The sequence below is a fragment of the Salvelinus namaycush genome, chromosome 16 (genome assembly GCF_016432855.1).
Source record: "Salvelinus namaycush isolate Seneca chromosome 16, SaNama_1.0, whole genome shotgun sequence".
Classification (NCBI taxonomy): Eukaryota; Metazoa; Chordata; class Actinopteri; order Salmoniformes; family Salmonidae; genus Salvelinus; species Salvelinus namaycush.
The window spans coordinates 13,577,928-13,594,040 of record NC_052322.1 but is presented as its reverse complement, the minus strand read 5'-3'; the positions used below and the strand labels follow the sequence as shown (position 1 = coordinate 13,594,040).

The window sequence follows — 16,113 nt, the reverse complement described above, 5'->3', positions numbered from 1 at the left end:
TCCATCCCTCACTTCTCACCACCAAACGCTTTTTGATACTGGCCACTATTTGGAAATATGCACAGCTATACGTCTGTCTCAGCTCAGTGTGTTGATTGGCCAATTGGTCTCTGTCTGTCTGTATTTGTGTGGTTGTTTGGATGGACAGATTGACCTCTGCCTGGCTAGGTCTTGAGACACCTAGGAGCAGTCGCCCATGGTCTACTTCCTCATGATGGCCTGCTGCTGCAGCAGTGCTGTGCTTTACACAAACACACACACACACACACACACACACACACACACACACACACACACACACACATTGCCCTCCCGCTGTGCGCTGTGAGCACTTCAAACAGATCATCTGGCAGCTAGCAGGATGAAAAAGGCATGCCCAAAGCCTCTGGAATGTTGATGTGTGTGTGTGCGTGTGTGTGTGTGTGTGCGTGTGTGTGTGTGCGTGCATACATTGGCCGGGCGAATAATTATTGTATCAAGATGATGATGATGATGATTATTAAGGCTTATAAAACAGGGCTGGAGAGCCGCTGACAGCTGCAACAGACAGGCGATGACAGGGATAGAGAAATCAAGTGGCACAGCACACCACACCACCGGCTAACTAGGGGCACAGGGCAGGGGCTCAGTTATACTGGTTCGGCAGGGAAGGAGAGGAGGTGGGGTGGGGAGGTGAGAAGGGGGGAGAGGGAGAGAGGGCCTAGGCTGGAGATCCTGTGGTTTGGATGGCAATAGTCTGCGGTCAAGGCTTCAGGCTCCCGAGTGGCGCAGCGGTCTAAGGCGTCACTACAGACCCTGGTTTGATTCCGGGCAGTATTACAACAGTGATCGGGAGTCCCATAGGGCAGTGCACAATTGGCCCAGAATCATCCGGGTTAGGGGAGGGTTTGGCCGGCGTACGCCGTCATTGTAAATAATAGGTACACTACTGGTCAAAAGTTTTAGAACACCTACTCATTCAAGGGTTTTTCTTTATTTTTACTATTTTCTACATTGTACAATAACAGTGAAGACGTCAAAACTATGAAATAATACATATGGAATCATGTAGTAACCAAAAAAGTGTTAAACAAATCAAAATATATTTTATATTTGAGATAATTCAAAGTAGCCACCCTTTGCCTTGATGACAGCTTTGCACACTCTTGGCATTCCCTGCTGTTGGCGTGACAATGACATAGGAGTTGCAAGACAGCACAAACAGATCTGGGACTCGGGCTAGGCCGGATGGTTCTAGCACTATCCCCTGTGGTCAGGGCGTAAGGTATGCCCAGGCAACAGCCAGTATGGTCGATGTCTCTTTAAGCCGAGAGCTGTAATTGCCGATGACAGACTGCCTTACCCTGAGAGCGTATATAGCAGGTCCCTGTAACTGTAAACGTCCTGGGGTCTTAAGGAGGCTAAAGCCGTTCAGAGTCGGTATCAGAAGGAGAAGGTATTAAGGAGGAGCGATAAAACAGGACACACACACACACACAATGATGGAGGCTTTCTGATTAACCTCTACTTCCAAAGTTTGGGATCACCAGCCAAGACCCAGGTGCTCATATGTTTCTGGATGGAAAGACAGCGGTAGAGATAGAGGGGGGTGGAAGACAGCACAGAGAGAGGGGGATGGGGGGGTTGGCAGGGGTTATGGGAGAAGATAATGGCTGGCCAGAGAGACGGAGAAAAAGCCTCTATCATTGTGTGTGTGTGTGTGTGTGTGTCCTGTTTTATCGCTCCTCCTTAATACCTTCTCCTTCTGATACCGACTCTGAACGGCTTTAGCCTCCTTAAGACCCCAGGACGTTTACAGTTACAGGGACCTGCTATATACGCTCTCAGGGTAAGGCAAGCCTGGATACTGAGAGAAGAGCTGTGGCACAAGGACACACATTGCAGTGCAGCAGCAGCTCCAGATGAGGAGAGAGAGGAGAGAGGAGGGGCCGGACCAGCTGGGTCATGCTGCAGCACTGAGTGACGTTGACCAATGCAGCGTAAAACCGGCCTGTGACATCACTCCTGTCCTGAAGCAACTCACAGCAAGGTTATTCCTCCCATCGCTGTCAACCCCACACACAGGCAGGGCGAGAGATACTGGGGGCTGGCGACACACACACCATACACACCGATCGGGGACACTGGAGGCTGATGCCACATCATCCCCCTCTCCACATCTCTACCCTCTCTCACCCATCTCTCCACATCTCTACCCTCTCTCACCTATCTCTCCACCTCTCTACCCTCTCTCACCCATCTCTCCACCTCTCTACCCTCTCTCACCTATCTCTCCAGCTCTCTACCCTCTCTCACCCATCTCTCCACATCTCTACCCTCTCTCACCCATCTCTCCACCTCTCTACCCTCTCTCACCCATCTCTCCACCTCTCTACCCTCTCTCACCCATCTCTCCACCTCTCTACCCTCTCTCACCCATCTCTCCACCTCTCTACCCTCTCTCACCCATCTCTCCACCTCTCTACCCTCTCTCACCCATCTCTCCACCTCTCTACCCTCTCTCACCTATCTCTCCACCTCGCTACCCTCTCTCACCTATCTCTCCACCTCTCTACCCTCTCTCACCCATCTCTCCACATCTCTACCCTCTCTCACCCATCTCTCCACCTCTCTACCCTCTCTCACCCATCTCTCCACCTCTCTACCCTCTCTCACCCATCTCTCCACCTCTCTACCCTCTCTCACCCATCTCTCCACCTCTCTGTCCCTTTAATCAGAGTGCAACAGGGCTGTCACAGACCATGGCATAACCTTGGCCCTTGACGAATGCATCTTATGATAAGTAGTGGCAGCCAATTTCAGGCTTTTCGCACTGTAAATAATAGAGAGAGCAAGAGAGAGAGAGAGAGAGAGAGAGAAAGAGATTGAGAAAGATGGGAAAAGAGCGAGAGCACGAGAGACCAAGAGAGAATGACAGACAGTCAGAGAGGAATATGAATGCAGCAATGAAGCATGAAATGGCTCGACTGACTTGAGCACAGATGGGATGGGGGGGGGGGGGGGGGGAGAGATGGGATGGGGGGGGGGGGGGGGGGATAAGCTTTTGAAGAAGTACTATATCTGCTGATGGTATGTTGATAGGGTCAGAGGCCACTTGTTTCTCTGGGCTGTACCAGGCAGACGTTTCTCTGATTAAAAGAGAGGCTTTATCTTAAAGATAAACACTGATATGAGAACTGTCAGTGTTATCTAGAATATTAACTTCCATACTGTACTATGTTGTTGGAAAAAGCTTTGGTGAAAGCACAGTCCTTTCCTATTTTCCATAGCGTAACGTAGTGTGCAGTAAGGCCATTCACCTGCTTGGAATAAAAATGTGTGTTAGCTGTGACAGTAAGAAGGGATTGCAACAGAAGTCCCTAAAGGTGACACGTACACACACCCACACACCCACACAGCACTGCAAGGAAGAACACATACATGGATGCATGTGTGAACGCACGTACACACACACGCAAAACACAGCGAGGCAGCTACTGGTTCTGCTGGGAGTCGGGGGTCATAGGTGGCCAGACAACGCTAGTGTACTTAGCTCTTTATTGGACGGTATGTGTAAATATTTACCAGCATGTTTATGTGTCAGACCTGTTTGGCTGAGAGGTCACATACTAGGCTATAAACAGTGAGCTTATACCCTGCAAGTCCCTGGTCGCTGGCATTTATGTTGAAGACATCAGACCTGGGTTCAAATGCTATTTGAAATCATTTCAAGTACTTTAGCTGTGCTTTATTGAGCTTGCCGGGCGTAATGGGACAAGAAGAACAATCCCAGACGTGAGAACCTCCCCCGTTTGGCACTCCAGGCAGGCTCAAGCAAAAGCTCAAAACAGTTGAAAGACTTCCAATCCTATTTGAATCCAGGTCTGAGACATGCACTTCACTTACTACACTGCATACCTATGCAACGATCACATTTTGTCCATGAAATCATGTCTCATATGTTGCCATGTATTTCAGATATGGGAGTAATAAAGTATAGAAATCATGAAGATGGGTAGATTAGCTTGAATAAAAATATCCATCACTTAAAATGGACCTAACAGACAGTGTTACCGTTTAATAGCCCGGGTCAAGTTTCCAACGGAATAACAGACATAAACATCCACTTATTCAGCTGTTTCCTGTGGCATAGTAGTCTAAGCTATGACTGTGTTCACTTTCACTATGTAGCCTACGTGGGATCTCTGTGGGAATTGAACCCACGACCTTGGCATTGCCAGTGCCACACGATTAACAACAGAGCCACGCAAGATCTACAGCTTCCTACAGAGGCCAATGGAGGGCTTTACCTCTGCTCAATGCAGCCTAGAAGAGTACAGCTCCACCGCCACAGAAACCACAAGCAGGCCATGATTGTAGGCCTGCTCAGTAAAAATAGAAACTGTTTACTAGGTTGACACTATTATCATGGATGTGTTATGGGGCACTCCCTAGTCCCTGTGTGGGATTGGGATATGGGAAAAGATCCACCCTGGCTTTAAACTGAAGTCTATGCTGCAGAATATTTTGCCCATAACAGCCAACTTTAAATATTTCACTATAGGCCTACAGACTAAAGTATTTTTGCTGATGTACACGTTGATGGTGTGATTTGCTAAGATAAAGGATGCTTTGTATACTGGGAGCTTCTAAAGCATTCAGAGAACGTTGGTGACACGAGACATTAAACCTACCCACTCCATTTTGCTTTCAAAAAACACACATTGCACATACAGTACATTCATGAAATCATTCATGCATATTGCATTGCAACATTACACATCTAGATAAACCTAGCCCCTATGTTCTGCTTTTCAAGTCATGCTGTATGCACATTAAAAACAAGTCAAAATAAACTGTGCCATATGGTTGGATGAAAATGTAGTTAGCGGGGGTGGATTAATCACATTAATCAGATTATATAAAAGAAGGCGTCTAAAAACTGCTGTTGCACTTATTTCTGGAGAGATTTCATGTGCATCCCAAATGGCACCCTATCCCCTAGCACATAGTGCACTACTTTTGAACAGAGCCCTATGGGGCCGCCGAGTCAAAAGTAGTGCACTATATAGGCCATTTGAGATGTAGACTTAAAACGTTGTGGTATGCTTATGTGAAATGAGTTTTCATGCGCTCAAGAAGAACATAATCAACATTCCCCGTGTTGATGTTGGGGAGAGAAAATCCCTTTGAAACGTGGAGGAAAATCTTATTTCATGCTCTCAGCTTGCCTAGCAACACTTCAGAGCTGTTACTGCAGTATTATACCACACCTGGGTTCAAATACTATTTCAATTCTTTAAAATACTTTTGTTTTAGCCTGCCTGGATTGCCAGGTGGACAGGGACTTTTGGGACTATTCTATTGGTTCCATCGCAACAAGCAAGCCCGATCAAGTACAGATAATATATTAGAATTGATTTCAAATAGTATTTCAACCAAGGTCAGCTGTTCTGTGTCTTTGTCTCACAACTCTCACTCGGGCTAGGTACGCCATATTCCAATGAGGCATTGACTGCCAAACCACAACACAAACACTACAGAAACACAAGCAGATGTATGCAACACGTCCATGGTGTCACCACTTTGTCCAGAGAGATATAAAAAAAGAGATAAACAATAGTAAACAGAGAGAGCCTACTAAACAGTGTGCATATGGTGTCCGAAATTCTACTGTACGATGTGTTAGGAGTGTTAAGGGCATTTCACACTACTGAGCCAAACCAAGCGGGTACTGAACTGGCCTGGTTACACATCCATCATAGCTGCTGGAACCTTGCAGATTCGGTCGAGTTTAGTTTGGATTAGCACGCTAGCTTAAAAAAGCTTAGATTGGTACAGTATGGTGAGTATGCTGTGAGAAGTGCTATAGTGTACTGTACCTCAGAGTTGAAGCGTATCTGGCAGACGTTACAGGAGATGATGGGCCTCTTGGTCTTCACCAGCGGAACGCCAAAGGTATGGTTAATCACCGCCTTCTGAACCGGGTCCATCTGAGAGAGAGAGAGAGAGAGAGAGAGAGAGAGAGAGAGAGAGAGAGAGAGAGAGAGAGAGAGAGATGGGTGGAGGGAGAGAGAGCGGGATGGGTGGCGAGAGAGGGATGGATAGAGAGACCAAGGGATGTGTAGAGAGAGAGAGGGGGATGGGTGGAGGGAGGGAGAGAGAGAGAGGGATGGGTAAAGAGAGAGAGAGAGGGATGGGTGGAGGAAGAGAGAGAGGGGGGGGTGGGTGGAGGAAGAGAGAGAGAGAGCGGGATGGGTGGAGGAAGAGAGAGAGGGGGGGGTGGGTGGAGGAAGAGAGAGAGAGAGCGGGATGGGTGGAGGAAGAGAGAGAGAGAGCGGGATGGGTGGAGGAAGAGAGAGAGAGAGGGGGAGGGGTGGGTGGAGGAAGAGAGAGAGAGAGAGGGATGGGTGGAGGAAAAGAGAGAGAGAGAGCGGGATGGGTGGAGGAAGAGAGAGAGGGGGGGGTGGGTGGAGGAAGAGAGAGAGAGAGCGGGATGGGTGGAGGAAGAGAGAGAGAGAGAGGGATGGGTGGAGGAAAAGAGAGAGAGAGAGCGGGATGGGTGGAGGAAGAGAGAGAGAGAGAGAGAGGGAGGGAGAGAAAAGGAGACTGATGAGACAGGGAAATGATATATATGCTTGTGTACCTCCCTCACTTACAAAGCGCAGTGTCTAGCCCAACAGGCCAGCTGATCATAGTGCTGTAGAGCAGTCGGTGAGCACCATGTGCCCTCCAGAGCTGCTGTGGGGGAACAGGGAGGTACTATCTGAATCCAATAAGAAAGGCACATTTATATTTTCCCTTGTACGTCCTTCACTGAGGGGTGGGGGTGGGGGTTTGCAATAGAAAATGAGGCAGTGCTTCCCTGTTTCAGTCTGTTTTCTTACGTTTGGTGCCGAATAAACACAACCTTTGAAAGCTATGTGGGCAGGTGCAACTGGTGGAGAGCTTTGTGAGTGAGTGACCTCCTCCTAATTGTTTCAGCTGGGGTATCCATCATGGGGATGTTAGGCCGGTAAGGCCACTCAGTATAAATTTAACTGTCCAGCTTTAGCACCAGGACAATGATTTGCAGGAGGCTAAGCCTCTTTTAAACCACAGTCCCAGACAGGGCCGGCTCTAGGCAAAAGGGGCCACCGGCCCCTAGGAACTCAGTCGGGGTGTCAACTTACTGTTGCGAATTAGAATAGTAGAACACACAAGGTGCAGTTTCGATATTTGCACCAGTTTTTCTCTTGTAATGTTAGTCACTGACAGTCACTCAATTAGCACCTCACTAAAAACATTTTTTATGGTAAGTTAGTCTAGCCAGCTATCTACACCTTGTAGTAATCATGGCCGACGTACTGACCAGGCACACAGGGTAGGTGCCCACGGGCCCTCACCTCCAGAGGCCCTCATTGATTTTGTTTAGTCACTCTCACTCAGATATCATATGAACATGTCAAACGGTGCAGAATTACAGGAAACTGGCTTTAAAACTGCTACATTTTCTGTCCGCCCCATGGCAAAATGAGTAGAATTGCATGAAATGTGTTTTAAAACCACAACATTTTCTCTACGCCCCATGGAAAGATGCATAGAATAGCAGGAAATTATTTTTAAAACTTCATTTTTTTCTCTCAGCCATCAAGAGGGGGGACCACTTGACCAAAATCTTGCTTAAGACCTCCAAAAAGCTAGGGCCGGCCCTGGTCCCAGACACAAAGAGACAGGAGAGACAGCCAGCCTGTCCTGTGGTCTCTGAACTGTATCCTTATCTTTTTCTATCTTGTTTTGTCTGAACTGTAATTTATTATTGGGCTCATGTTTAATTGACATTAGCATTAGTTGGAGATCCATCGCTGGTATGGATTTCAACCAGCCCTGGATTCAAATAGTATTTCATTTTTTTGAGTAATACTTTGAGCGTTTGTTTGAGCCTGCCAGGAAGGCATTAGGAGGGGTTTGCACTTTTGCGGAGATTCCATTGGATCCATTGAGCCAGACAAGCTTAATCAAGCACAGCTTCACTGTGTGAAAGATTATAAATACTACTTGAACCCAGGTCTGATTCCCACCATAGCCAACCGTCGGGTACTTCAGGTCGTGTAGCCTACGCTAGCATTGCCAGATAGATAAAACTTTATTCGACACCAATCTGAATTTCAATTCCTTGACATGTCCTAGTAAAAATCATTCAGACAGTTACTGGGACACAAATCTCTCTCAACTCAACTGTACAAAAAAAAAACATTTTAACATTTTAGATTCTAAGTTTAGATGATAACCATTACGTTTCTTCTCATTGTCGTACGGCCAAAATGAGCCATGTCTAAAAAATAGCTTAAGTTGGCTGGGGAGCCAGCTGAAGAGGATGAAATGAATACGCTCTTAAGTGAAACAAAACTATTTGGAAATCTGCACTGGGATTGTAACCAGGCAACCCAAATAAGGAAAAACCACACAGAGAGGAACAGAGAAAGGGAGTGACAGGGTGACAGTACAGACAGACACCATCTGTAGAGGAGAGAGAGAGAGAGAGAGAGAGAGAGAGAGAGAGAGAGAGAGAGAGAGAGAGAGAGAGAGAGAGAGAGAGAGAGAGAGAGAGAGAGAGAGAGAGAGAGAGAGAGAGAGAGAGAGAGAGAGAGAGAGAGAGAGAGAGAGAGAGAGAGAAGAGAGAGAGAGAGAGAGAGAGAGAGAGAGAGAGAGAGAGAGAGAGAGAGAGAGAGAGAGAGAGAGAGAGAGAGAGAGAGAGAGAGAGAGAGCCAGGCTCAGCGCCGGACATCCTGACATCGCACATTCTTATCTCCTCTGGCCCTCTTCTCCCTCTTTCTCCCTCTGTTCTGCACTCTTCCAATTTCCCCAAAACTCATCTCTCCAAGGGTCTTCTGGTGCTGTTGTCCACATGTGAACACAGGGAAAGCGGAAGGGGGGATGGATCCTGGCCAGTAACGCTGAACTATGATGATACAGAGGTCCTGGACCTCCAGGAAGTTACTGCATAGCTACACCATGCAGCCTGCTTGGTCATTGCTCACTGGTCAATGCTCTATAACATAGTGGTCTAAAAAGGAGAGAAACCTCCACTCACACCGTACACTAATCCTGTCTTACAGCCACATAGCCCACACATAGAAACAAACGCCACTGCCACCATATGTTGTTGATTAAATGCACGCGCAACCCTCATACATCAACAAAGCTGTCGTCAGTGTGTATGTGCGTGTGTGTTTGTGTGTGTCGTTTGTTCAGAGGTTTACGTAACCTTTTAGTTAGCCAGGTTAGTCTCGCTGAGATAAAAATCTATTTTTCAAGAGAGACCTGGTCCAACCAAGACAGCGGCAGGGGGGGGGAACAATGTTTCAGACAAATATCAGACATAATCATTTCTCAGTGACGCGAGTCAACCAAACTTTTCAACTCCTCAGAGGAAACAAGATCCTGGGGTTTCAAGCCGGTCCGGAGAGAATTCCAAGACCACGGAGCTGAATAACAAACAAACTTTTTTTTGCCATGATCCGTTCGGATTTTAAGAACCGTTCAAAGTAAGTCGGAGTGAGACAGTAACTGGTATTTATTTTCAGACCTTATCAAAGAAGAACAGATACTGTATAAAGTGGCAGTTTTCCCATAATGGGAGTGTGTCTGTGTCTAGCTCCTAAAATACAAAGGATCTGTCCAACACCCTCATAAAGTCAGTATAATGAGAAGCTGAACAGAACAGTAATGGTGGGTTGAGTCTGAATTCCTGCAGTGTCCAGGTCAGTATTTTGGGTGTTGCTCCACTTCACTTTAGTACTAAACAGTACTATAACCAACAAGGTTTTCTCAGTCACTGCTCCACTGGTCTCTGATCTCTGGTAAAACGTTTTTTGAGAAAGAGAGCGTGTCTTCTCTGGCAGCGCTACAGTGGCAGGCAGTGTCTATGCAACCGGACACCTTCATAGCAGGTGAAAGGAACACACTCAAACACACACACACACACACACACACACACACACACACACACACACACACACACACACACACACACACACACACACACACACACACACACACACACACACACACACATGAACACACACACTGTAGAATGGCATCACTCCCACAGCACATGTCAACAGTTCAACACACCAACACTCCTCTCTTTTCCTAAATAGTGTTTTAACACAAACCAGACTCACAACAGTGTCTGTGAGACAGACCAATACCGGCACCCCCCACATCACACCACACACACGCATACCACACATCTCTCCACAAAACAGCACTAAACGATGGCATTCCCCAAAAAGTAACAGCCAAGGAGTCAACTTTCTTCTCTCCATTTCTCCTTTTCTCTCATCACTCTCTCTCTCTCTCTCTCTCTCCGAGTGTGTCTATCATTGCCCTGAGAGATGAAATGTTTCTGCCTGTGGCGCTCAACTCAAATTCCTGCAGTCCAACCATACACTGTTCTATTTCACGCTGTGGGACTTGGCTGGCGACAGGAGCAACAACTCTACCAAGCCAGATGAAACATCCTTTGAACACCAACGTGCGCCAAAAGTCTCTCCTTTCGTCTCCTGCCCAGTTGTAGAGTACCTCAACATGAAATCACTCCCCTCTGTCCCATATACCCCTGTATTCAACACTACTGCTGGTTCTGGACCTGTACTCACCCTCGTCTCCTGCTCTGAGTCAGCTGGATCTTTAAGCTGCATGCTTCCGCCGGTGTGTATCTCTCTGTGTGTTTGTGCCTCTGTCTCCGTGTGGTGTGTAAGAGTGAGGTAGTGGGAGTGTGTGTCTCTGTCTCTCTACTCATTCAGCCACCTCCTACACTATGCTAGACTGGTATAACCTCAGCAGGGAATGTAGCTAATGGTACACTCCATCTATTCCTCTCCCTTTCCTTATTTGTTCTCCTTCTTTCTTGTGTCTCTACATAGCTGTAGTGTTTGAAGTAGCAGTTCTGGCCATGAGGGATTCTGTTGGGATTCTGTTGTTTCTCTACTGATACGTCACCTAGCTAGCAAGTGTCTGCCTTATCAACGCAGACTTCTCTCCTCTTTCTCTCTCTCCAGCTCCTCTCTCGCTCTCCCAGTGCTGTAGTCATTTTCTCCTCCCACACCCTCTCTCTCTCTCTCTCTCACACACACCATCTCTCTCGCTCTCTCACACCCTCTCTCTCCTTCTCTCCCACACTCTCTCTCTCCCACACTCTCTCTGTCCTTCTCTCCCACACTCTCTCTCCTTCTCTCCCACACTCTCTCTGTCCTTCTCTCCCACACTCTCTCTCTCCTTCTCTCCAACACTCTCTCTCTCCTTCTCTCCCACACCCTCTCTCACTCTCTCTCACACCCTCTCTCTCTCACACACCCTCTCTCTCTCTCTCTCTCTCTCTCTCACACCCTCTCTCTCCCCATCTCTCCCACACCCTCTCTCTCCTTCACTCACTCACTCACTCACTCACTCACTCACTCACTCACTCACTCACTCACTCACTCACTCACTCACTCACTCACTCACTCACTCACTCACTCACTCTCACACACACATACCCTCTCTCTCCTTCTCTCTCACACACACACCCTCTCTCTCCTTCTCTCCCACTCTCTCTCTCTCTCCGTCACATGCTTACTCCCACAATCTGCCCAGATGCAGTCAGTGCAGTGTGTCATGCTCGGCTCCCCTCCTCTCTTCCTCCTCCTCCCTCCCTCCCCCCTCCTCTGTTCTTGCCATCTACCAATGGTTGTCATCCTCAGCCAGTAGAACTTTTGCCCTCCCCATCACCCCTTCCCTTTTCATTCCCTCTCCCCTCATCCCCCCCTTTCCCTCGCCCCATACTGCACTACTCACCACCAACTGTTCAAAACAAATGGCGATGTTATGTGGAACCACTTCCAGAGAAAACCTCATTACACACATCAGAAATCTAGGCTTTGTCCCAAATGGCACCCTGTTCCCTTCAGGGTGCACTACTTTATTGCACTATATGGGGGATAGGGTGCCGTTTGGGACGCGTCCCTAGTCCCAAATGGAACAACTCCACCACAGTATCGTCACATGGATAGCATTACGTTACATTTACATAAGTGCTAAATCATAGCCTGAGACTATTGAACTGTTTCAGGGTCCTTGGAGGGATACTCATCAGAACGTCTCTAAAGGGGGGCAGGATTATGTTTAGCGTGTGAGACGAGACTGTCGACGGACTAGACACACAGCGAGAGAGGGGACCTGAGGCTACAGTATTAGAGAAAGTTGTTCGAAGGGAGACATGGAGGGAAGAAAGCAGGGAGGGACAGAGGGAGGGGGAGGGATAGAAAGGAGGGAGAAGGAGAGAGGGAGGTGCAGGTGGGGCCCCGCAGCGAGTGAGAATCGACACGTCTGCGCATGGCTCGCATGACTAGGCAGCTTCCTTGGAAATTCCTAACTCTGCCGCCTGCGCGAGGCATCTACCTCAGTCTACCTCAGCCCAACCCTTAAGCCTATAGTACCACCAGTAGCAGCTGCTGCTGATAAATGATCACTGTCTCAGGGCACGTTGGGCCAGATTGACACACATGCAGGTAGAGAACAAATGACATTATAGAGAGACATTGACGCTACAGAGCTATAAGAGAAGGCAGTAGAAGATTTAATAACAGAGACTATGAATAAGTACTTTTTCATTTAGCTTTTAGCTAGATTGACATCCTGCTGAAGTTACCGGTACAAAGAGCCGTAAAATACATATAGTGTACCTGCTAGCACTTTGGTAGTAAACCACCTATACACCTATACTGTATAGTTACCGAGAAGCCTCGGGTTAGTTATCTCGCATCCTTTTAAATGTAACATTTAAAACCTATTTGGAACTGCATGAGTTAACTTGAAAGACGGACTACAGAGTACTGGCTTTGTCTCTTCAGAGGGGGTCAAAGACAGTACAGAAGATGATCCCAAACAGATAACTCTTCTCTTCTCTTTAATTGTGCGAAAGAAAAAAAGTGTGAAAATGTACGACCTCACTACTGTGAGTACAGTAGCTCTGGATAAGAGCGTCTGCTGAATCACTAAAATGTACATTGTTTACACCTCTCTCTCCCCAAAAAAGGCAAAAATCCATAAACGCCTGCTATGACGACAACCATGCAGACAGAAGTAGTACATTAGTAAAAAGTACTGCTCCTGAAAACATGGGTCTCACTCTCATTGATCCTACATGTACTGTCGGAATGTACTGGCTATATCTATGTACAGCACAAGACTGCCGTCTCCTGCACAACTACTATACGTACTTGACAGAAGCAACAACACATGCACTGCCATAGACACACTGTAAGTCCCGATCCGTTCTAGAACTTGTAGTCAACGTTCTAGACCGCAGACTCCCCTCCCAACGGTTCCAGATGAAATACCTGTTTATTACCTGCGTGAGCGAATCCTCGTTAATGTCGCTTTCTGTTACTCATCACCCCATTGTTTTTTAGTGCACACAATGCAGTAATCCCTTTCTGAAGGTGTCCTAAGACGTCGTTGGTAAGGTCAGGTTGTCCTCTCCAACACCCCCATCTACTGGTCAGCAGCAGTACAAGTCTGTAGGCTGTTACAATTCACAAGATCCTACTGGACCAAATATAGATAGTTGCTGTGGTAAACAGGAGCACTTGGAATGAAAAGTCAAAAAGGGCTTTTCACACTCCTGAGCAGCATCGAGCCAAGCGGTACTGAACAGGTCTGTGAGATGTAGGCTAAATATCCAAGACAGCACAGTATGGTTCGGGTCAGCAGCACGATACTGTTGGAAAGAGCTAGAATGCCTACAGTATGAGAGAGAGTCTGGGTTTAGTTTGGTTTAAGAGGAACACATCAGATCTGTCGAGATCTGAAACAGAACTGTAACTTTATCAATCTATGACCGGTCAGTCCTGTTCTAATTTCAACGCAGTGTCAGCAGGGTGCAGCTCTATGGAAACTATGGGGGAGGTTAAAGTCAATGGGTAGTAAAATAAAATGGAGGTTAAGGTCTCTGTTTGTTCTATGTCTGTATCACCTGCACTGAGGCCAAGTCACATGCCATACTTCCAATTGGCAACAAGCGTCGTACGATATGTTGCCATGCTATGTCCCGAGCCAGCTGGAGAGACAAGGATACAGATTGAGATGGCAAACAAATAGAGAAAAAGTCAGCTGGTGTGGGAATTACCTTTTTACCCAACATAAAGACCAGGGCCCATAGTCTATTCACAAAGAATTGGATCAGGTCCCCCCTGTCTGATCTAAAAGGCAAAACATGATCCTAGATCAGCAAGATGCTCTTTGAATGATGTTCCTAGTCCAGTCTAGTAGAACAATCCTAGTCTGTTCTATTCATTCTATTCTGCTGACCAACAGAACCACACTGTACTTTTTACAATGAGAACGCAATGCACAGCTCTTTTCAACAATATGCTGAGTGTGGTGATATGCTAAATATCCTCCTAATCAAAATGATCAGCCATAACTCCTAGCCTAGGGCAGACCTGGGTTCAAATAGTATTTGACATCTTTATAATACATCCGCTGCGTTTCATTGAGCTTGTCTGGCTCAAAGGACAAGACTGCAAGCCCCACCCATGTTGAATTCCAGGCAAACGCTCGAAGTCTCCGAAAGATTTCAAGTAGTATTTGAGCCCAAATGGCCTGAGGACACAGAGAGTCCCTATAGAAATGAGAGAAGGACATCCACAGGGCACATTGGAGAACACACATCAAACAACCATCTCAGACAGGTTTGATAGATTGTGTGTTTTAAAGTGTAAGTAGAGCACTGTAAAGTGTGTTCTGAAGTATACAGAATTGTAAAAACGACCTTGAAGCTACTTTTCAATCCAATTCATTTGAAAGGTAGTTAACAGGGAGGTTTCCTGACCTTAACTGTAGTTAACAGGGAGGTTTCCTGACCATGATGTGCAAACACAAACACTGTGCTGGTATTTTATCTTGTGACCTGGAGTCAGTATCTACAGAATAGTACATAATTGTGTATATGTGGTGTGTGTGTGTGTGTGTGTGTGTGTGTTTGTGTGTGTATGTTGTGTTATTGCGTTGAGCATGTGTCAAGTGTGGATATAGTGTGTGTGTGTGTGTGTGTGTGTGTGTGTGTGTGTGTGTGTGTGTGTGTGTGTGTGTGTGGGTGTGTATGTGGGTGTGTATGTGGGTGTGTTTGTTCTGTTATTGCGTTTGGCATGTGTCGAGTGTGGATATAGTGTGTGTGTGTGTGTGTGTGTGTGTGTGTGTGTGTGTGTGTGTGTGTGTGTGTGTGTGTGTGTGTGTGTGTGTGTGTGTGTTGCTTATTGCTTAGGGCATGTTTCGAGTGTGGATATAGTGTGTGTGTGTGTGTTTGTGTGGGGGGGGGGGGGGGGGGGGGGGGTGCATGTACTCACGGTTTTGTATATACTACTCACGGTGTTGAAGTTGTGAAACAAGCCCATGCTGTGTTGTGGTGGAGCTGTATCCATAGGGAACTGCAGGAAGGGCTTCATATCCAGGTGAGGCTGGATCATAGTGGGGGTCCGCAGGAATGCAGGCATCGCCCCCGCACGGTTTATACCTCCTACAGAATGAGAGAGAGAGAAGATGGAGGGAGGGACACAGTCAAAATACTGTACATACACTGACTAGTACAGACAGTACACTCTTAGCAAAAAAGGTGCTATCTAGAACCTAAAGGGTTCTTCGGCTGTCCCCATAGGAGAACCCCTTGAATAACTATTTTTGATTCAACGTAGAACCCTTTTGGGGACAGCCAAAGAACCCTTTCTGAAACCCTTTTTTCTAAGAGTGTAGGCTCTTGTATTTCCTTGAAAGGAACACTTTCCGAAACATGGTGAGGACCTGCATCAACTCCAGCAACAATAACAGTGGGCCACAAATGATAATTTACTCACTTTCGTAGAATAACACACAGATTTTTAGACATTATTGTCCTCTAACACCTTTCTAGTGGAAATGTTGGAGATAAAAACAGAACCAACATAGCTTGTGAGGACACAAGTCAACATTTCATTTTAACAGGCTGCCAGTGTCAGGCAGTGGTTATGAAACATGTCTTCTGTCTATGTCATCGTCCCTATCTCTCTCTGTGTCCCTCTCTGCCCCCCTCCTCACCCCTTCCTCTCTCACTCTTCCTCTCTTCCTCCTCCTATC

At 46.9% G+C, this 16,113-nt stretch overlaps 1 protein-coding gene across 1 annotated transcript in view; it reads right to left on the bottom strand.

Annotated features, from left to right (window-relative positions):
- Positions 1-10,945, bottom strand: part of znf385a (zinc finger protein 385A) — a 37,812-nt gene extending 26,867 nt beyond the window's left edge. Inside the window, exons 1-2 of the mRNA XM_039010500.1 lie at positions 10,623-10,945; positions 5,862-5,972 (exon numbers count right to left, since the gene is read on the bottom strand). Of these exons, the coding sequence (XP_038866428.1) occupies positions 5,862-5,972; positions 10,623-10,664 (153 nt within the window). The 5' untranslated portion in view covers positions 10,665-10,945. The remainder of the gene's footprint in view (positions 1-5,861; positions 5,973-10,622) is intronic.
- Positions 10,946-16,113: the final 5,168 nt, after the last annotated feature.